The 23623-nt window shown below is 41.6% G+C and overlaps 1 protein-coding gene across 2 annotated transcripts in view; it reads left to right on the top strand.

Annotated features, from left to right (window-relative positions):
- Positions 1-23623, top strand: part of rhpn2 (rhophilin, Rho GTPase binding protein 2) — a 38597-nt gene that overhangs the window by 7442 nt on the left and 7532 nt on the right. For both annotated transcript variants that reach the window (XM_015953936.3, XM_015953935.3), the window contains exons 2-9: positions 150-265; positions 7831-7959; positions 18800-18875; positions 19620-19697; positions 19852-19976; positions 20530-20696; positions 23312-23499; positions 23605-23623. The exon at positions 23605-23623 is cut by the window's right edge and continues 138 nt beyond it. In XM_015953936.3, the coding sequence (XP_015809422.1) occupies positions 150-265; positions 7831-7959; positions 18800-18875; positions 19620-19697; positions 19852-19976; positions 20530-20696; positions 23312-23499; positions 23605-23623 (898 nt within the window). The remainder of the gene's footprint in view (positions 1-149; positions 266-7830; positions 7960-18799; positions 18876-19619; positions 19698-19851; positions 19977-20529; positions 20697-23311; positions 23500-23604) is intronic.

Genomic DNA, 23623 nt, shown 5'->3' with positions numbered 1-23623 from the left:
CATCATGTATTTCTTCTGACAAAACAAAGATCCCAACCACCAGACCCATTTTGTACTGTAGAAACTCTCACAGCTGAAAAACATGTATTTATAAGTATATTTGATGATTTTTATTTCTAATATGTTTGTGTCTGCATGTCCTGTCTCAGGGTTGCAGCCCAAATGCACAGACCGGACGAAGCAAACTGCAGAACAAGCGAGCCACCCTGAACCAGCAGATCATCAAACAGATGAGGATGAGGGCTGGAGCTGAGAACCTGCTGAAGTAAGACACATGCACACAGCCTAATGCATAACACATAAATTATGAGGATGCACATGCAAACAGAGATTTGCATGTGCTGCAACAACCAATCGATTAAATTGATAAAAATCTGCATTTCTTTATCGGATTGTTGTGTTGTGCAACATTTTTTCGTGTCGTGCAACCTTTAACAAGAGCAGACGACTGAGCAAACAGCCCCAAATGACTGTTTGCTCAGCCGACACCTCGCGGTGTGTGCCTGATTTTCACTGAGTTTTCTGCCTCATGAGACGCTGAGGTGAATATCTAACTGGTTTGATATTTTACGCCTCACTGGGGGTAAAAACTCACGCTACGTGAGCTGCTGGCTGAGCTGAAATATTCTAGTGGCCAATCAAAGAGCGTTCTCCGCTCACATGACCCTAAGATGTATTCAGATGCAGCCCCCTGCCCTGTTTGCGTGTCAGAAAATAAACAAAACGGTACCTTGTGGATTGATGAGCCCACTGTTTCCACTACCCTCTTGAAGGATTCAGGTTCCAGGCGGTGGTACTGTCGGAAGGATTCTGGGTTGTCAAGGCGCATCTCTTGCAGTAGATTGGCATAAACGCCTTGCCTGGCCCTTTTTTCCAGCCACCGTGCCCATACTTTCCAGGATTGTCGGCTAGCAGTGCCTACACCACGCTCAGGACAATCCAGACTCTTCTCATGCATCGTTCCACAAATGTGGAATGACCTTCCGAGCACTACAAGAACAGGGGCTTCCTTTTCAATTTTCAAGAAACTCCTGAAGACCTTGCTCTTCAGAGAGCATCTTCTAAACTACCACCCTTCCTGCACCCGTCCCCCCTCTCTACTGCCCACTCCTTGTTCCCTCCTCTCCATGATTGATGTCAAGTTGTTGTTGTTATTGTTGTTGTTAGCCTCAAGGGCAACATGTTGCATGCGATAAAAAAAAACTGTGTGCAAGAAACTCTTTGTAGACATAGCACTCGGGCGCATCTTTTCAAGTAACTTTTTTTTCCAGAACTTTATTGAACAAAGGTAAGTTGCTTGCTATTGTGTGAGGAAGAAGCTTTTTACTGGTGCACAATGTGCTAATCTAGGTGCTGTGGAGGAAAACAGAGAAACCAGCAAAGACACAAAGGCAGAAACGGCCAAACGTTTGGGATCAAAAGTGCAACTACGGGCAGATTAGCTAATGCTAGTGGTTAGCAGGCTCACACTCAAGTGGGGTTCACGATGGTCTGGAAACTAAGAAAATCTAAATTCTTCAAGCGGAAGAAAAGTCGAGATCATCCTGTTTATTCTTAGCTGTCTGCAGCGCTATGGAGCAGAACCCCTGCAGTCGGGTTGCTGCTTCGAGTCTGCTCTGCTCAACACAGCTGCAGGATTTTGACAAGCCACTGTAGCATGTAATTCACAAACGCATCTATCTTTGAACATTTTTTAAAACTGGACTATTGATAACACGTACATAATAAATGTCACCATTACATTTTTAGCAGTAGATATTAAATGTTATTAGCATTTCCATGAGCTTACTACTGAACATGTTAATGAAATACATTACATTTTACTGATCATCGTTTTATTATGGATATATTTAGGTGATAGCATGTTGGTAATTGTCACCTTGGAAAAACCTCCAATTTGTTTTGTTTTGTTTTATTTGACCAAGTTACCCCCAAATTCCACTACCTCCGCTCCGCTACGCTTCGGTCCGCCCCCGCCTTCTGCAGCCGCTCGCTTCCGAACTCAATTTTCTGGTACCCGCTCTACAACGGCTCCGCTCCGGTGCGGAGACCTGAGGTGGGCAAAGAAGCATGCGCGGGATTTTCGAGATCTTGCGATACAGTCCGAGCAATAAACGCGGAAGTTAGATCCAAACACCCGTTGTGTGGGAGAAGCATCGAAATGAACTGTTTAATCCGCCCATCATTTGTGTTGAGAGATCAGCAGTGTTTGGATCAACAAAGTGTGACTACTTTGATAGTAGAAACTGTATTTATGGCTTACTTTTGTGCATTTAAACTTCAGCCGCCATTGATAGTTGTTAAAAGTTGTTAAACCTGTGCATATGAAACAAAAAACGCCTTTTGTTTATCAATTTAGTGTGAAAAATGGAAGTTGTGCTTGCTCCTTTTCCTGTTGGGCCGTTGTGATTTCTGTCCATTTACTGCGGAGGTGCTCCGGCGTCCGGCGAAAATAGGATCGATTCTATTTTTGCCGGACGCCGGAACAGAGGGCGGCGCACGGCGCCGCACTGCCGGAGCACGGCCGCAGTAGTGGAATTGCTCTGATTAACTACAACGGGACCGATTTTGCTCCGGCGTTCGTGTCGGAGCGGAGCGGAGGTAGTGGAATTGTATTTTACCTCCATTGTTGGTCTGTAACCACAAAGATTAAATGATATCAGTGTTATGGGGACCAGCCTGGCCATTTGAATGCAGGAGCCAGGATCACCCAGTCCTGGTGATCAGCTCGACACCGCCCCTCCTCCTCCTCCGCTATTCCGGGCTGTGAGGAGCACAGCTGAGCTGAATCTCTCTGACGACACACACCTGGGATAGAAAGGCTGTGCCTTCAGCAGTCTAGGAGGCAGCAGTGCAGGGGTCCTGCTGTCCTCCAGGCAGTGTTGCCAGATCCAAAATCCCACAATATCGTACAGAGAGGCTTAAATTATCGTTTTTCAGTACAAATTATCGTACATTATAAATTTGATAATAACGTTCTATAAACAACTTCTCACTCCAATATAATATAACAAAGAAGGTGTTTTAAATTGCCCTGTTTAAATAAACATCTTTAAAACCAGTAATATAATGCCTATAAACATGCAGAGTGTGTCGGCACCACTCCGACCTCCACGCATTGACACAATATGCACATTTGCGCAGTCCTATTTATTTCATTTCTACATAGGTCTTTCTTTTAAGATTAGAAGCCATTGTCTCGTCGCTCTGTCATCCTAGATAAGACTTAACTCGGCGTGCTCGCGGGCAAACAGCAAAAACTGGCGGGACACTGCCACATTATATAACCTTACAGTTTCTCGCGAGAGTAGGCCCTATCGATGTGATTGGGCTATTTATAGTACAGACCCAGAGTCAGTATTTGTAATAGACACAATAGCATAAACCTGTAAGCACTGAGGCGAAATCTGACTTCAGAACAGTTTAAAATTATGTAACTGACTTGGGAAAGCCACAGCAAAAGACGGTGTTACTAGGTGCAATGTGAAATTATCGTACATTTGAGGATTTTTGAAACTATTGATCGTACATCGTACAGAGCCCAAAATTATGGTACAAATACGATAATTATCGTACATCTGGCAACACTGCCTCCAGGCCTCAGTAGTTGCCCCTCCTCCTCTCCTCAGGGGAGAGGAGGAGGGGCGGTGTCTGGCTGGTCACCGGGGCTGGGTGATCCTGGCTCCTGCACCTGAAGAGGCCAGGCTGGTGGCCATAACAATCAGGTGGAAGATGCCTTCAGAGTGACTTGAAAGTAGGGCTGCACGATATTAGGAGAACCTGCGTTATGCGATAACAGTGATTAATATTGCGATGACGATATTACTTGCGATAAATAAAAACTTAACTCAGGAACAAAAATAATCAAAAGCAAAGAAATAAAAAAAGACAAAAAAATCATAAAAATGAGAAAAGCAAGAGATGTGAGGAAAGGGAAAAAGAAAATGAACAAGAAAAGGCGATCAGTGGATCACGAGAAAAGCAGAATCAGCAGAACAAAGTCACGTGTTTGCCAACTATCAGAATTAAGTGCCGTCCGCCTCGGGGGTGGGTATCTAACCTATGAGAACCCACCCAGTTGGCCAAATGGGTGAAGAGCTCTATTTGATTAGTTAAAAAACATCATGCTTCCATTTGATTGACAGAAGACATTATGTGTAGCAAACATTTGAGCTGACCATTCATCGCGATATTTATCTGTTCTTTGCGATATGCATGTTGCGCATGCTGATATCGAGAAACGATATTTGCGATAAATTGTGCAGCCCTACTAGAAAACAAAGAACCACTGTGATATTTTACCCGCTGATGAGTCGGTTTGATGATGGCGAAGCCTTTTTTACAGCCACTAACATGGATGCAGGATCCCTCTCTGACAGCTGGAGTAGCTGCTTGGATTTGCCTGTCACCCTTTAGGCTCCAGTAAGAAGTCCACTTGACTTCTGTTTGATGTTGCTTCATCAGAAATCCGTGTAAAAAAGACAAATGGCTAGCAGCTTTGTGCCAGGTGAGACAGAGGTGAATGTTTGTGGGGTGATGCTATAAAACTACTGGTTTCACAGGCTGTGGTGGTTTGCTGTAGTTTACATGGTTGCACCTGTAGCCTGTTGATCTCCCTGTTAGGCTGCGGTGACGGTTATTTGTCTCATGGTGTCAAGTTTATGGAAAAGTTATGTTGTGTCCAAACAGTGAAGCTGAAGCTTCTTGAAACCACAGAGAAGGATACGTCTGTAGCGTGAAGGTGTCTTTGGTCCCTGTCGGAGTGGTTAGGATCAGCGAGGGTGTTAAACAGCAGCTGGGATTGTGTGACCCCTTCCCTGGCTGCCCATGTCATTAATCAGAAACCTGGTCCAGAGACATCAGTTCTGTCTGTCTGGACAGACTTTATGAAACCGATTATTTGGCTGCTTTATTCTGTAAGTACAGTGGCAGAAATTCTACTGGTGGTATATTGCTCATAACAAAAATAAACCAAATTTAAAGGTGTGGTTGACTGAAAAATATTTGTAATGATTTATTTCTGATTATAATCAGTCACTCTGAGCTTTTCATGCAGGCTGAACATGAAAACGGTCTCCTTTACCTATGCCCTGCGTTGGCTTCTGATTGAAAATAGATGGTGAAATTCTACAGTTTGAAAATTCTCACACTGTGAATTTGCATTCTTGGCCTTGCCCATCTTGGATCGTGCCCGCCAACAGAAAGGATTAAAATTATAATTGAAGAGAGGAGAGAGAGCAGAGAGTGTGTTGGTGATCGTGACTTTGCAACATCGTTGAATACTTTGTTAGCCTATCAGAAGTGAGGAGTGTGCACATCACTAATAATAATGAGCCATCCTGCCGTTTTCAGCCCACCTCTGCAGCAGCAGCTTCTGCATTTAAGAACAGGAGCATCATAGCTTTTTTTAAAAGTCTCATAAGGCACTGATTTACACTAGAGAACACTGCAAATGTATCAAATAAATGAGGAAACCACACCTCAACGTGGATTTGATTTGAGAAATTGTTGGTTTTCTTGATTTGTGAAGATGTTTTTAAATTGAGCTGTTCAATTTAAAGCGTGCGTGTGCGTGTGCGTGTGTGTGTGTGTGTGTGTGTGTGTGTGTGTGTGTGTGTGTGTGTGTGTGTGTGTGTGTGTGTGTGTGTGTGTGTGTGTGTGTGTGTGTGCGTGTGAGAAAAAGGCCTCTACATTCCTCTGCCTCACATAGCTTGCCCAGTAAAGGCTGGTGTGTGTGTGTGTGTGGGGGGGGGGGGGGGGGTGTTCCCACCTGCTGCAACATTCTTTCGGCATTTCTCAGTTACAGTTTTGCTCCCAGGTCCATTTTGAAGTCGTTACTTACAGACAGTCTGCGTGTGTGTGTGTGTGTGTGCGCGTGCGTGTGTGTTACCACATCAAATTTTAGCTCAATATCTATAAAACTGGTGAATTAGATGTTTGCCTGGTTTCTCGTATCGAAGGCTCATTTCTGCGTCGCTGCTTTCATGAGATATTTTTGATTGTTTTACATTTGGAGTAAATAAAATTTGTGTTTGTCACTCACCGTCATCGACTCAGTCACCTCCCTTTTTTCTTTCCTTCCTCTTGTTCTACATTCCTCCCGCTCGATCAGCAGCAGGTGGAGTCGGCCTGGTCCGACCAGTTCTCTCCTCTTTTCCCTTCTTTTCGTCTGCAGTGATTTTTAGTTTTAACGTCATAACTCTTCTTGTTAGAGGCTGTTTTAATAAAAACAAGAACTGGACTGAGTTTGACATTTTCCACAAGGATGTGGAAGAGCAACAGAAGACAGCTACTACAGGAAATGGGACTGAGCCCTTAAAGCATGAGTTTAATACGAATAGGAATACTAAGAGCACTAGCCACGTTGCTTCAGACCAGAGGCCCAAGGCCTAACAAGTACTTCAATCTTGCTTAAGCATAAATCAGCCTCTCCAAAGAAACCACAGCTGTTGGCTTCCAGTCGGGTTCCCATGTACCGCGATGACATTAGGTATTGAAATTGAGTTTTAATAACAGCTTCTGGTCTAGTTTGCCTTTGTCCTTTCCAAACCACAGCACATCTACCTCCTCAACCTTGAAATGATTCCAAAATGGATCAATCTCAGAAGCCCGTTTGCTGGCCAACAGGAGCACATGCAGTAGTAATGTTCTTAGACAGCATTCATGTTGGGGAGTCGAAGCTCAGCCTTTTGGGGACTGTTGATAAATATTAAACTGTAAGAACACCATAAAAGATCAAACAACCAAATCCTTCGCTGGTTGAAGCATTTTACTGAAAGCTGCCATCAGCTAACTACACCTAACCACACCTCCCGCTTGTGTTCAAATGACATTGTAATTACAGAGCAGACAGACCTGAGGTGTTACAGAGATGCACTCCTGGGTGACAGGTTTTAGATGAGATGCCTGCAGGACACGTGTGTGTGTGTGTGTGTGTGTGTGCGCGCGTCCATTTGTCATGACCTGTAGTGAACTTGTTGAGGTTGGTGCATGTAGATGTGAGCGTTATCTCCTGCCAGCACACACGCACGGTGCTGCCAGTGTCACATAAATCCCTCCTCACAAAGCTTCAGGATACTTTAAGCATGAATGTGAAGACGAGCAGCCTTATCTCTGCCACACAGTGAACCCTAACCCATTCATCTAACAGATGCTTTATGTTCACATAAAAACACTCAGACAGATTTTGAATGGTCACCTTTAAAACCTTAACACAAGGCTACTCCGATACATTACATTGTGTCATTGTTAACTGTTTGATGTGAACATCTGTTTTTGATGTTGTTACATCATGTAAACGGTGTAAAGTTTGAGAATGTTTATTTTGTTATGCACTTGAAGTTTACTTAATCACTCCCCTTAATTCTGAAACGGTTGCCCCAAATACCCTTCATAGTAAATGAGTGGTAATGAGTCTAAATCTGGTCTAAAGGTTTCTTAGCATCATAAATTCATTCACTGCTTCTTAGGTGATGTTTGAAATAAAGATGGGTGGTATACCAAAAATTCCCGATACTCTCTGTTATCGACATCGTTTTACCCATGTCCGTGTATCAGGTATTAAGAAAAAGGAAAGATCTGTGTAGGTTGCCTGTGTTCATGTTCCTTTAGATCAGCAGCACTCAGTAGACAGCCCGCGGACATAAAGAGCCCCCTCTTTCTAGCCCCCGGACCACCAGCACCCCCTCGGACTGGACCTTTGAAGGCAGGGGTACTGCCCCTCCCTTCATGTGGCCCTTGGCCACTTATATTTGAGTACCCTTGGTTTAGAAGCTTAATTTTCATTTTAATCTGTTGTTTGCAATAACCTCTACTGTCTGTCGTGTTCAGGGCTACAAACAACAACAAGGTGAAGGAGATGGTGCTTCTGGAGTTGAGCTACGTTAACTCAGACCTGCAGCTCCTGATGGGACAGCTGGAGGGACTCAACAGCTCAATGGAGGTCTACCAGAACACAGAGTAAGGAAAAGGCATATGAGAAGTTTGTAGAGTGGGGAAAAAATGCTTGCAATATATTTGACAGTTGCTGTTTTACACTGGTCAAAGTAAAAATGACTTTTATGTCATTTTTACGTTGTTTTTGACTGTTAATATATTAACCAGATTGCTCAAGATGCAAAAAAAGACAATTTCTCTCTAATCTAAGATTGCTACGATAACAGGTGTTGAAGAAAGGAAGACACCTTGTGCTCATTGGTAGCCAGTAAGAACCAGATGGCTCTGACACTGTTCTGTGAGGGTTGAGCGAGCCGTCTTTTACATGAATGGAGCATGATGAGTGATCAGGGCCCTGCAGAGGAGCAGAGACAGTGAGAAAACACAGACAAGGTGATGGTTGTTGAACTAGACCAACAGGTTTTTCTGACACAAACAACAACAAGGAAACAATCTGCTAAACCCACATGCAAATGAAAATAAAAGCATGTAGCTAACTGTTTGGCTCCTTCCTGGGTGTGAGTGTTGGTGACTGGTTTTGCTGCATGTGGCTAAAAATAAACCACAGTCATGACGAATAGGAAGTTAAATTATGGTGTTAAATATAAGTCACAATGTAAATGATTTAGTCTTAATTACGCTCTGACGTTATTCAAATCTAACCTCAAGTGCACAAAAACACACAGCTCATTAGTCCGAGTCTTTATTAAACAAACACTAAGCCCAAATGGAAAAACCGATAATGGTGGAACCTCCTTCTCTGTTGGAGATCTGCTGCTGTGTTTTAGATCATGTTCTGTTTTATGACTCAGTTTGGTTTAATCAGCTGTCAGACAAATGGACTCACATCTGACTCTAGAACACTTTGGTCTACAAAGGAGTACATGTTGGACTCAATGACTGTAAGGAGCCCCAACCATTAACCCTCCACCACTGATTATCCACTGTTTGAGATGTTTTCTACTTGTTATTTATCCCTTTTTCCTGTAAAATCTAAGTTGTTTGGAAATAGGTTAATATGTTTCTGAGATTGATTAGACTGATTGCAAAACTGTAAAATCACTCTTGTTTGTAGTTTTATTTCGTCCAACAGGCCCTTACTCTGAGTTTTTGGATCAGATCTCAGATTTTTTTATCTGATTTGGTGCTAAATACTGATAAGGTCATTGTAGTGGGGGATTTTAACATTCATGTGGACTTTGAAAATGATTGCCTCAATGTAGCCTTTAGTAATATCTTAGGCCCTGTCCACACGTAGCCGGGGATCTGCCAAAACGTAGATATTTTTCTACGTTTTGGCCTGTCATCCACACGAAAATGAAGTTTTTTCACACGAAAACGGATCTTTTTAAAAACTCCGGCCAAAGTGAAGATCTGTGTTTTCTCCGTTTTGGGTGTCTGCGTGTGGACAAACAAAACCGGAGTTTTAAGGTCCGCAACGTCACTTTCCGCGACAAAAAAATGCTGACATCACGTGTGCGACCTGTGTTTACACTAGCCGACAGCATGGATGCCCTCAGAGCTGCGCTCGCTTTATCAATTGTCCAAGCGCTTTTTGCTTGTTTGTTTTTGCAAGCGGAATTACTGCTCCTTGCGGAAGACCACAGACGAAGGACGAGGTTAAGAACGGGGGAAGTACTGCCGCCTACAGGTCTGGCATGTCCTTAACAACGTATTTATCCGGGTACGTGTGGACAGAGATTTTTTTTTTCCAACGCGGTGGTGTGGATGCAAGTTTTTGGAGGGGCGGATATCCATTTAAAAAAAAAACCCCTGCTACGTGTGGACTAGGCCTTAGACTCAGTTGGTTTTACTCAAAAGAATACATAGCTCCACCCACTCCTGCCATCATACATTAGACCTTGTGCTGACATATGGCATAGAGTGTGAGGAAATAACGATCTTTCCACATAATCCAGTCCTCTCGGACCACTTTCTGATAACCTTTGTTTTTTATAACTGAGTTCTCGAGACATGAATGTAAATTTCACTATAGTCGGTCTCTATCTGACAACGCTGTTGCATCTTTTAAATCAACTGTTCCATCTTTACTGTCCTCAGCATCTCAGAGGAACGTAGCAGAGGGCAATATTTTCATTTCTAGCCCCTCACAAATTGATGCCTTCGTTCATGTTCTTTCTTGTTTATTTGTGGCATTAGATGATGTTGCCCCTTTAAAAAAGAAGGTAATTAGGGACAGGAAGTTGGCTCCCTGGTTTTAATCCTCATTTACGAACTTTAAAACAAAACGCTAGAAAATTGGAGAGAACATGGCGCTCTACGCACCATGAGGAGTCCTACTTATCCTGGAAAAATAGTCTTGTGCTTTATAAAAATAAGCTTCAACAAACTAGAACTGCTTATTTCTCAGCGTTAATTGAGGAGAATAAGAATAATCTTAAACTTCTTTTCAGTACAGTTGCCAAACTTACACAGAATCATAGCTCTGAACCATCTATTCCCTTAGCCCTCAGCAGTAACGACTTTATGGGATTTTTCACGAGTAAAATTAATTCTATTAGAAATAAAATCATTAACATCCTCCCTAATGCGATTTCTTCTTCCTCAGTAAGTGAGGCAGCATCAGAGGTTACTGTAGAACATAATCTGTGTTTTAACCGTTTTGATCCAGTTGAGCTTTCAGAGTTATCAAAAATATTAGCTTCATCTAAACCTTCAACTTGCATTTTGGATCCAATCCCAACCAAATTATTTAAAGATGCATTTCCTTTGGTTACTGCCCCCATTCTAGATATAATCAATCTATCCTTAGTAAATGGATATGTACCACATGATTTTAAGGTTGCTGTAATCAAACCTTCACTTAAGAAGCCTTCCCTGGATCCAGATGATCCAATGAATTATAGACCAATATCTAACCTTCCATTTTTATCCAAAGTCCTGGAGAAAATAGTGGCCATCCAAGTATGTGAGCATTTAAACACTAATGCTCTGTTTGAGGAATTTCAGTTGGGTTTTAGAGAGTATCACAGCACTGAAACTGCATTACTGAGAGTTACAAATGATATTCTCATGGCCTCAGATAAGAATCTTGTGTCTGTTCTAGTCTTGTTAGATCTCAGTGCTGCCTTTGACACAGTAGATCACAATGTTCTTGTAGAAAGACTTGAATATGTTGTAGAGATCAAAAGAAAAGCGCTAGGCTGGTTTAAATCCTACCTGTCTGATAGATTTCATTTTGTAAATGTACATGACAAATCTTCTCCAGGGTTACTTGTGGAGTACCACAGGGTTCAGTGCTTGGACAAATTATTTTTACTATATATAATGCTCTCAATTGGTAAAAATCATTAGACAGCATGGGATAAACTTTTACTGTTATGCTGACGATACTCGGTTATATTTATTCTTTAACCCTGATTAACCTAATCGGTTAGGTAGATTACAGGCTTGTCTTGAGGACATAAAAAATTGGATGACTCTAACATTTTTGCTTTTAAACCAAGACAAGACAGAAGTTCTCAACTTTGGACCAGAAATCCAGAAAAGGAAATTACTTAGTCAATCACCTGACCTGAATGGCATTACATTAATCTCCGAGAACAAAGTAAGGAACCTTGGTGTTATCTTTGACCAGGACATGCCATTCAAATCCCAAGTTAAACAGGTTTGTAGGATTTCCTTTTTCCACCTTCGGAATATTGCTACGATTAGAAGCATACTTTCCAGGAGTGATGCTGAAAAACTAGTTCATGCATTTATTACATCAAGACTGGATTACTGTAACTCATTACTCTCAGGAAGTCCACAGAATGTAGTTAAAAGTCTTCAGCTTGTCAAAAATGCTGCAGTTAGAGTTCTGATGAGAATTAAAAAGAGAGATCGTATCTCTCCTGTCTTGGCTTCCCTACATTGGCTACCTGTTAAATTCAGAATAGATTTTAAGATCCTCCTTCTCACATATAAAGCTCTTAATAATCCAGCTCCATCACACATCAGTGATCTGATTGTTCCATATGTTCCTAACCGAGCACTTTGCTCTCAGACTGCAGGTTTACTGGTGGTTCCCAGAATATCTAAAATTAGGATGGGAGGCAGATCCTTTAGTTATCAGGCTCCTCTCCTGTGGAACAGCTCCCAGCCTTAGTCCGTGAGGCAGACACCTTGTCTACTTTTAAGACTAGGCTTAAAACATTTTTATTTGATAAGGCCTATGGTTAAAATCTGATGTTAGCCTAGAACTGGACAAGTGGGGGAGTAGAGGGAGGTGGAGAGTACAGTTGGTAAAGACGGCTCTCCCTTGCCCTGCCTCCAACATGCCTCCATCTAAATAGGATAGATTATCCTGAGTTATCTCTGTAGTTATGCTGCTATAGGCTTAGACTGCTGGATGATACACTGACCACTTTTCACACTCTACTACTTTCTTCTACAATCTGCTATTTTCTGCAATTTCAGCTGTTAACTTTATTTTTTCTCTAAGTGTTTTTCTCCCCAGAAGAAGCTACAATGATGTTCTGCTGAGTTGTGGTAGCCTCATGGAGGGGCCATCGTCTAGCACACTGCTGCTAACCACTTAAGCATTCTCCCTCTCCTGATAACATTTACTTTCTTTGACGTTGGATGTGCTGCTACTGGTTTACCTGTTTAATCATAGATTCACTAGGATAAATACAATTAAGTTCATCTCTCACCAAATAGAATATTTACTAAGAAATCACAATGTAACCATAGAAACATTACTTGGTGTGTGTGTGCGTGTGTGTGTGCGTGCGCGCGCACACATGGACGCTCGGTCTTCTCGATCCCCAGTGAGTCGTGGTGGATGGCTGCTTATACTTAGCCAGGATCCTCTGGAGGTTTCTTCCTGTTAAAAGGGAGTTTTCCTCTCCACTGTCGCTGCATGCTTGCTTAGTATGAGGATTGCTGTAAAGTCACTGACACTAGTCAGTGACTTGATGCAATTTGCTGGGTTCCTTATATAGGGAACATTTTTTTCTGATTGGCTTAAAGAACTGACCTGGTTTGGAATGTTTATTATGTGAAGTGCCATGAGATGACTCTTGTCGTGATTTGGCGCTATTTAAATAAAATTGAATTGAAATTGAATTGAATTGAATAGACGCAGTAGTTGCTTATGCAAGGTATCATCCTTGTGTTAACATGCACCTGTATGCTCCAGACAAGAAAACTGTTAAAACCCAGCTTCTATAGCGAATCTCACAATGAAAACAACAGCACAAGTTTTGTTTTCTTGAGCCATAAGTGACATCATAGATATGAAAACTGATTCACACTGAATGATTAATTTAGGCTAATCTAAGATCTGGTTAAGAACATATGGTTTTGTTCTGGTTCCTTCTGACTGTGTGTAGCAGGATCCTTCAAGGTTGTTTCTTAACAAAATGTTCAGAAGAAACAAAGGATTTGAAGTGCAGTCACTTGAGAAGTGTTGACTGATGTCAAAGTGAAAATTAGCACCTGTTGTACAACAAAATGTCCTCATGTTATCCTCGTGAGCAGGCAATAAAATGACAGAATAAAAATCACCTTTTAGCTCAATTTTCAGAAAAAATAGAATGAACATGCATTTTATTAATAAGAGAAGGGCTGTTTATTGGTCAGTTAATTAAAGGTGCAGTATGTAAGAATGTAGTGAGAATTTTGCTGTGAGAAAATCCCAAAAGAGTCTAATGTTCCAGTCATTTTGAAAGGACGGTTATACTGAAACATATTTTATATCCAGCTGGCTGTGGGGAGTGTCAGTTTTTTTTTTCAAAACAAAGGAAGGAGGGACGTAACTACTGATTACCATCATTGAGTGTGGGGATGTCGTGTCTCCTGCGAGCTAATGCTGCAGCGCCGACATTTGTAATTTGACAACGGCCAGCAAAAAGCTCCAGAGTTGTTTAATGGGGCATTATGGAAGTTTGACAGCCAAAACATGTATAGAAATAATACATTTCTTCTTCATACATTCTACTGCAATGCCCTGGTCCTGTAGAATGAGCCCTGGCATTTTTACTGTGATTGCCTGTTTTTCTGTAAAATCACAGAAAAAGAGAGCTGCTCGGGTCGAGCAGGCGGCTTCATGCGCGTTCACTCTCAGGCATAGCCCGTAGCATTTGCTATCAGTAGCTGTTAGCAGCAGAGAGTGAGGTAGTGCCAACTCAGCGACTTTGTCGCTGTTCCTAATGCCTAGTGATGAACCTAGCTACATTACATACAATAGCCATTTTCGCTCCGAACAGTTTGTTGAATGTTGTTTCAGGTGTCATCAAGAATATAAATGTTACAGATACAAAAGATGTCACTGGCGCTTTAGCTCACCTAGTAAGACGTCGGACTCTTGTGTAGAAGACCCGGGTTCGATTCTGGATGTGAACATAGGTCATTTAGAGTTTCTTTTTTACATTAATGGTATATTTTTTTACAAGAAGATGCCCAAATTTTTATTTGAGACTTGCCGAACGTCATTGAATTCACAGATAAAAAAGATGTGGGTTCAACTTTCATTTTGGAACAATTTTTCAAGCAAGGGAAGGGAATGATCTGAGCATGCAGGAGGACTGACCCATCATAAACCTTTGTCGGCTGTGCTGAAGAGAAAGGTACAGAACCAAATTATTTAATTAATCAGCTGCGCGTTCTCCTGTCCTCTGTCCCCCCCCCCCCCCCCCACACACACACACACACGGGACTGTCTCAGTTTTTATTTTCATTAAGGAGTGTGCACGTACAGCGTGCGTGTCTCATGCACGAGCCTACTATTGAAGCTGCCGTTACGATTTTGGCCTGAGGGGGTAATCACGAGCATAAAAATTCAATACTCCGTAAAGTCCCTTTAAAGTGGTCGCAGTAACCAAATTTTACCACATGATGTCATTTTTACTTCATTTCTACATAATGCACCTTTAAACTAGGTATAATGCAGTTTTTCTTACTGGTCACTGGTTTTCCAACTTCAAAGAGCAGCTTTGGTTTTTCATGACTATATTGGTCAACTGTGGGCGTTTATGAAACCTTTGGTGTCTTAAAGTCTTTAGAGTTTTTCACTACTAATAACACCTTTCCATGTAGATTGATTGATGTAATTTATTTAAGTGTCATACACCATAAAGGGTGCCCAACCCACACGAGCTTATTAGACACTACAACATTCAAAAAATCATAACATGGGTGCGTGATACAGATTAATACACAACATTGCTAAACAAACACAACTATGACCACGTATTTCTCATATGGGGTATAGAATACTTTGGCGTCTATACCAAGCCTTTTCCACAAATTTAGCTAAAACAAAAATATTATTTTCAAACAACCAATACATAATTTCAGCTTCCTGCTTCCAAAATAAATCGGGATTTTTCGACTGGATAAATTCAAATAAAGACGCTCTCAAATCACAATACAAGGAACAATGAAAGATAAAATGGAATTCATTCTCAACCACATTGGAATCACAAAACTCGCATAGACAAGAATCCCAAGGTATTCCCACTTCCACGTCCCACTTCCACTGCCAAAGGGAGGGTGCCCGTTCTTATTTTAGCACAGAGAGATCTTTGTCTTCTTGTTAACATTTGAGACATAATTCTGTATTATAATCCCTTTTAAATTGTACATAATTTCTCAATTTTGGTTTATTCCAAATATCCTTCTTCCATTGTTCCCTGTATTTTACATCCAACTCCTGTCTGACACAATTAATATCACATTTTAAGTTATTTTGAAGAATCATGCCCCTGTCTAAATTTACTAAAATAACTGAAATATCTCTAAACCATGGATGAAAATTTGTTTTATCCCAGTTACATATTTTCTTAGTTAGCCTTTCCTCCAGAAGACTAACAAGGCGGTTCCATAAACGCACCATTTCACAATTCTGTTTAACTGTGCACGGAGCCCATCCTGCATCCCCCTCCACAGCGAACTTTGCTGCAAATTTATGCACACCCAGAAAGCATCTTAATGCTCAGTGTTGAACAGAATTACATTCAGATGTTTCTTTGGAACCCCAAACTCCTGCAGCATAACAGAACTGGGTCAACTAACGATTCATAAAGTTGTGTAAAAATGGAAAAACCAAGATTTGTAGAAGAATAGACTGTAATATGTTTGGCAAATGCTACTGTCACCATTCTCTCAGCTGTGTAGAGCAGCCATAATCATGGTGGAGGGCCGTGTGGATCAGCTTCTTACTAATCCCTAAAACTTTTGTACGATTGTTGTTCCAAGTGAGCTTTAGACCTACTTATAATGTTCCTTAAATTACCTCCAAACCTTAAATGTGCAGTCATAAGGATGGCCCTTCTGTGAGGTTGAGCTCAGTTTCAGGGCCAGTCGGCAGTCACAATGCCTTATCAGACCTGGAAGTTTCCTCTCAGCCACTAGGCAGACCGATGTTTTCCTTTGGTCTTTGTTTTGAGTCTCCCTGGAGATCGAGCTGGTGTTTGCTCAGATATTTTGGACTTGTAAATAAGGGAAAAAAAATAAGTGACCAAATGTGATATCTGAGTGTTTTCTTTTCCAGAGGATCGGTCAGAGCTAACCACCTGTCTGCTGTTCTGCTCACAGATGTCCTTCTGTTTCGGTTAAATTCATCTTCACTTGACATGGCTACAATGCAAAAGGCCATTTCTACAGCAGAACAAATAAATAATACACAAACCTAAAATCCTGCTGGTGTCCCTTTGGTCCACTCTGCTTGTTTCTGCCTGAAATCTTGCCCCACTCCTGAGTACCACAGTAAAACACTCACCTCAGCACCCTAGGATTTTCCCACAACTCTTCAGCCTCTTTGTTTATTCAGGTCTAAAAGCTGATGCAGTTGGGTTTTTATTAACATGAGATGACTTTCTCCAGCTGCTGCTGCACATCAGTCTCTGCTTTCTTTGAAATAAGCTTTAAAAAAGCACAACAGGATTATAATCGTGTTGCTTTAGCAAGAGGAAATGACAGCACCTTCTGCAAGTGCATCATTCTACTATTTCCTCTCAGAAGCTGATGTCTGACCTGTTCTGTTGTTGGCGTTCAGTTCTTATTGACTGTTCTCGTCCTGGACAACAAACAGAGCTTCCTTAGAGTTTCCACATCAGCACTTTTAAATGATGACACATGAAAACGGGAGCGTAAAGGCATCTGCTCTGCCTCTTTAACCTTGCTGCGTGAGCCAGAATGGAAAAATAATTGTTCCACATGACATCTGATGGTCGACTGGTTGGGTTTTTAGTATCCAGGGATAATAATACCTTCTCTGACGGCGAGTTAGCAGGTTAAATAATCATTCATTGAACTCTGTGCAGCTCATGTTAATGCCATGCTATGTGTAAGCTTGTTAAAGCCACATGAAAATTCTAGTGATGCACCGATATGGACTTTTTGGGCCGATGCCGATTTACTGAAATTAATTCTTCTAAAATCAGCAGATTTTGTATAGAATGAAAATTATTAAAGCTGAATTTACCTTATTATGTACACACACCACACACATTTATGGTTCTGAGGTGATTTCATTCACTGTTCACACGACTAAACAATCGCCCCACACCCCCTGAAACAGGCAAACAAATGGAGAAGAGATGGAAAAAATATCTGTTGTTAATATCGGCCAAGTTTTATTTATCGAACCGATACCGATATGCAAAAAAAAATGACTAACATCGGCCGATACCGATATCGATGCCGATATGTTGTCCATCCCTAGAAAATTCCATGCAAATGTGTTAGTTGGAAGCACCTTTTAAAGTATTATTTAAATGGGACTCAATATTTAAACATCGAATTATGATGTAATCGACCTTTCACCAGAACAAAGTCATTCACTATCTCATCCTGCGAATCTGCATCATTTGTGGCTTTTTAAACAGGTCGGCCTGCTTTCTTAACGTCGATCAGTTCATGTTTTTTCTCTCCGGCTCCTAAGTGATGCGTGGGGAGGTGTGTGCTGATGCCTTGGTGGGGGAGGGATGTTCTGGGAGAGTTAAAACTTTTCAGTTTTCCAGCAGAGCCGATGCCTTCCTCCCCTCTGGACCTTCAGAGCAGAATGGTCTGGTCTAGCAGTGCCAGTGGAGTACCTCGCTGACTTTATGGTGCTGCTGATGCATAAAGATGTTTGGTGGTTTTCTGACTCTGTGTGCCACAGGAATGCAGTCTTATCTTAAAGCAATAAATGAGTGTGAGGAGTTGGAAAAACTGTAGCAGTTAAATCTGACAAGGGGAACATTTGTGCTGTCAGATACTCTCTGGGTTGTGTAATTCCTGGACCAACTCCCTTCTTTAAAGATGTATTTATGTATTTTTGCTTGGAGCCTGAGGAGCGCTTACAGCCCTCCTGAACTGCAGCAGACGTCTGTCATGTGGTTTTTTCTTGCTGATAACAAGTTGAACCTGCTTTCTGTTTGTCAGTAACACAATCCCCGGAGCTCTTACAGCAAATTCCACCCTGGAATTGTGTACAAAACACAAAATAAAACTAAAATATAAAAACTCATATAGGCTAGTTAGCCAAACAACAGCAGGAAGCCCTCATCCTCCTGACTCTAGCTGAGTGTTTCCTGCACCTTCTGCCTTATCCCGACGTGCGTTTTATGAGAAAGTAAAACTAAAGTCTCCGTATTTTCAGGGATCAGTCCGTACCTTTCACTGCCCACTGGAACATTTTCTACTCTTTCTACCTTGTTGACCCAGAAAGGTTTGGTCTGTGATCAGAGGGAGTTTTTTGTTTGATCCTTCAAGTCGATCCTTTATCTTAGGTTAAAATATGTGCCTACATTTTCTTTTACAGCATAAACCTGTTTTATTGTTCCTGTTGCCACTGTGTGTGAGAGCAAACATTCATATCCTGTTGATGACAAGATAACTGAGTGAGATCATCTTTTCTTCCATTTCTTGCTCACAGGGAAACGGCCAACATTCCCCTGATCGCTCTGGGTCTGAAGGAGACAAAAGAAATTGACTTTTCCTCTCCGTTCAAGGTACAAAAACTACCAGTTCTTCACATTCAAAAACATCCAAAGGATGCAGAAGTAGAAGTAGTTGTTCCAGGTTTAAAACTAATAAACATGTTTTTAGTTTGGCTTCAGAGTGAGTTTCTTTCTGTGAGGTGATTGGGTCACAGCGTCTGCACCCCTCTGAACTGCCTCCATCCATATGAAGTAGTTCATCTGCGAGTTTGTGAGGCGTGTTCTGTTACAGAAACCGGCCCAAAGCTGATTTAGATCTTTGGCTCATGTGCTTGTCTGTCATTTCAGTTCCTGTTGTAGAAGAGCAGAAAGTGTGTCAGTAGTTGGTGAGACTGCAGGAGTTATCGCTGCGCCGTGTCCCAGTGACTGGAAGCCCTCTCGTAAATGTCATGTTGTCTCATTTATTGCGAGCTGCTTCCTGATCTAGTTTGCTGGCAGGAACTCTTGAGGTGTTATGAGTCTGATCTTCTTACATCGGAGTCTTACCGGCCAGGCTTTACAGCGTCTGGCTGGCTCCGGAGCGGAAGCCACTTTTCTCAAACTTATCCAATAGTTTTAAGTTTGGCATCTGTGTCAGGTTAAGGGCCCGTTTATGCTGCATTTATGTGTGGAAATGGGTACGTCAACTTCAGACGCTGGGGGCATGAGGCATAGATGGACCTTCAGAGTGAATTCATTCTCCTACAAACAACAGCAGTAAGGACGCAACTGTTGCAGCTGTTGTGTTTAGTGCAGATCTGTCTCTGGTCTTCTCAGGACTTCATCCTGGAGCACTACAGTGAAGATGGCAGAAGTTTTGAGGAGGAGCTGGCTGATCTCATGGACCTCAGACAGGTAGACGCACGCACGCACGCACGCAACAGATTTGCGTAAACTAATGGGTTGCGTTGGTTATCCTACAAAGGTCATCTCCATCTCCTCCTCCTTCACCATTAAAGGTATTTCATTACTCCAGATTATATCTAATCCCTTCTCTTTCATATCCCAGTCATGCAGAACACCGAGCCGATCAGAGGCTGGAGTGGAGCTGCTCGCCAGCTACTACAGCCATCTTCCTCTGATAGAGAGCCGCTTCTTCTCGCCAACCCGCCAGAACGGCATCTTCTTCACCTGGTACACACCCATTAACCAGCTGCTGCAGTCAGAATGATCAGAAAAGCTATTAAAAAGTTCATAAAACAAAGAAATAATTGAGCATAAACAACATTAATAACAAATACAGACAGTTCATCCAAACCAGTTAGTATGTTCCTCCCTCACCTTCAAGCCTGTGAGCACGAGTAGAAGAAAAAAGCTCGTTTGAGGCGGCTGCTTGCCTTCCTGCAGCCTTCTTTTTATGTAAGCGGATTAAAAGAAATTCTAATTAGAGGTGGAGAGAATAAGGGCATGCATGCATGGATTACTTTTTCAATGTCAAACCTTAACGGAATGCTGCTTTGAAAAACACTTTGATGTTTCATATTAAAGACCAAAAGTTCATAAAGTTACACACAAAACTTATCACACCGGGTTTGTGGGAGTCATCCATACTGAATCTACACATTCAAAAGTAGCTGTTTTTGATTAGAAACTTGGAAATGTGGATCAACATTAAACAGCGTGTTTTGTATTGTATTTACTTATGCCTGCATTGGCTTAGGATAACCGTGTTGTCCTTTCCATTCAGGTATGATTCCTTCACAGGAGTACCAGTGTGCCAGCAGAACCTTTTACTGGAGAAAGCCAGCATCCTCTTCAACATGGCTGCTCTGTACTCCCAGATCGGCACCCGCAGTGACCGACAGACCAGAGTGGGCTTGGAGCAGGCCATCGCTGCCTTTCAGAAAGCCGCGGGTAGGCAGAAGACCGTTTTAATTAGGGATGTGAATCTTAGAGCAACTCACGATTTGATTCCAGTCCAATTCTCGAGGTGCCGACTCGATTCAGAATCGATTCTCGATTTAAATCGATTCACAATCAATATTAACAAAGAGTGTCAGTTCCAGCGTTAGCTACTTTATTGTACAAGTTAGTTAAAGCTGAGGGAAATTTTTACTTTACCTTAAACTGGTCATGCTCAAAAATGCAAATTTACAATGTAAACTAAAGTGATTCTAAAACTATAAACAGAAACCATCTTTAGACCAAAATGCAACATTTATTTTTGCTTACCTTGTAAAATATAACAAACCTGTAGTTGCCTAACAGTAGCTTTGAAAGTAATATGGTCAAATACTTTTCAGGTATGTGTAGAAACAAGTTTAACATTTGAGTCCTCAACCTGTTTAATAAAAGTGCCTCGGGTTTCTTACAAAGGAAAATGTTTTCTCTCGTTTATCAGTAACTTCAAATGAACACATGAGTAATCCTGAGTACTCACTTATCAACTTAGAACATAAATATGAGAATATCTCACATTTCTGAGTATGGAACTGATTACATTCAAGTGCGCTCTTGTCAGCAGATTCAAAAATAAATCATCTCAATTTATGGGACCACAGAAGTAAACCGAGTACTGACTCTCCTAACAAAGACCGAAAGATACAAAGACGGACAAAAGTGCATCTCAAACCTGTAACATGCCAAACATTTGAGTTCTTGAGATCGATTCTGAATCTTAATAAATAAGAATCCCGATTCAGACTTGAATCGATTTTTTTTCAGCACCTCTAGTTTTAATCCTAGAATACTGCGCAAAAATGATAAAAACACACAAATCCCGTAGTTTCCTATTGAAACGGGTGAAACTAGTCCGAATATGAAATAAGAACAAAGAAGATTTTTGACGCTGCCAGACTTTTTAACATCAGTTACCCACACATGTGCCAACACAAATAAACCAGACACATGAAAATAATCCTGCAAATGTTTTTTTATTGTTTTATATGTATTGAACATTTACATCCACTTCTACAACACAATGGCACATTGTTCTGTAAAAGTGCATCAGCACAGTCCCACCCTGCCTCCACCCTCCATCTTCTTCCATGGTGATGAATGGAGCGGGCGACATTTCTCTGGCTTCATGTGGCTGAAGTCCACAAAAGCACCAGCAGAAGGCCAACAGTTTTCAGGAGGTTCAGACGGGTCTTGATGGAATTATGACTTGCTACCACGGTTGGCGTAGCGTGATAATTACAGCTCTGAACATGGCTTCCCTTTTGCTACTTGGTAACTATTTTTTGTCTTGTAAGGCTGTTGTAGCGTCTCAGGGAGCCTCGTCTAAGCAGTAAGCTAAATCTGGGGCTGATGACACGTATTTATATTCATATTACTTTGGTTCTCATGTCGGGTTTAAATTAAGTCAACCACTACAGCTACAGATATCAAGTCTGTTGTTAAGCTGCCTACAACTTTCTGTTTCCGCTTCTTATAGTAAAAAGTAAAAGGCATGCGTTTTAGCAGGATTACAGATGCTCTTGTTGCTAACATAAGGCATGGGTAACATTTAAAAAGGGTTTATATCTTTGTTTATATTGAAACATCAACCAGAACTGATCTTCAAGGTGTGAGTAGGCTGATTTTATTTCAAACTAAAGCACATTTTAACAAAAAAAAGCTCTAATTTAGCATTTAAAAACTTGAAACATTCCCAAAGTAAGAATGTAGGAAAGGTGTAATGTTCCCACGGACCGCTGCTACACTCTGAAACCTTATTTTGACTGGTTTGTTCACAAACATCAGGTGAAGCCTGTCATCTCAAAAACTTGTTTGAGTTCGTGTTTGTGCCTCTTTCTGTTTTTTCTCAAAGGAGTTCTTAAAATGTCTCCAAACATTGGCGAGGGTTCTCAGGTTTGTCTTGAGGTTGTTTTTAAGGTAGCCTGTCGGACTTATGGTGCATTGGATTTACCTTGGAAGTCGGAACACGGAACTGGGAATGGCGTTAACCCGAGTTAACCTCATTCTGGTTACCGTAGTCAGAGAAGTCAGGATTCTAGCGACGCACACCTCCCAAGTAGCCAGTAGTTTGTCGATTCCTCTTGCTAACATAGTTTTAAGCTGTACGTTCAACATAAAAAACACAACTTTTTGTATGTTCAGCTTAGAGTTGTAAGCACTACATGTAACTGTGGTTTTAAACACACTCTTATAAGTGTTTTGTAAAATAAACAAATTTCACCCAAAAGTTACTGTTGATGATGCGGAGAGCTGCCATTTTGGATGTCGGGGTCAGAGTTCTGAAATCCTTCCGAGTTTCCGACTCGGGGGTTGACTTTGGGGGTGTCTCATTTGAATTTTCCTACTCGGAAGTTGGAATTTCCAAGGACAAATCGAACGCACCGTTACTTTCATCGTATTCAGAATGGTTGCAGGTGCAACTGTGAACACCTCGGTTTAGAGGGGCTGGTGACCAAATTACAAGTCCACTGAGTACATTACAAATAAATTGGACATTTGTGTAAAACTGACCTTTTTTTATTTTATTTTTTTTAAAAGACCAGTTTTGACCTGTAGTGGTTTTCCTTTAGGTGTCCTAAACCTCCTCAAAGAGACTTTCACCCACATTCCCAGCTACGACATGAGTCCAGCGATGGTCAGCATGCTGATACGGCTGATGCTCGCTCAAGCTCAACAGTGTCTGTTTGAGAAGATGGCGCTGCCGGGGGTCTCAAACCAGTTCTACGCTCTGATCAGAATGGCTCAGGAGGCTGCTAAAGTAAATCGCACAGATGTGCACGTCTGGTCCTCACGTGGTTTAGTTACTGTTCGCTTTCCTGTGATAAAAATACTTACCCCAACTTTATCGCTTTCATCCTCTCAGGTCTCTGAAGTCTTTGACC

The sequence above is a fragment of the Nothobranchius furzeri genome, chromosome 9, assembly GCF_043380555.1.
Source record: "Nothobranchius furzeri strain GRZ-AD chromosome 9, NfurGRZ-RIMD1, whole genome shotgun sequence".
Lineage (NCBI taxonomy): Eukaryota > Metazoa > Chordata > Actinopteri > Cyprinodontiformes > Nothobranchiidae > Nothobranchius > Nothobranchius furzeri.
Note: the sequence above shows the minus strand (reverse complement) of the source record. Positions and strands in the feature narration are given on the sequence as shown.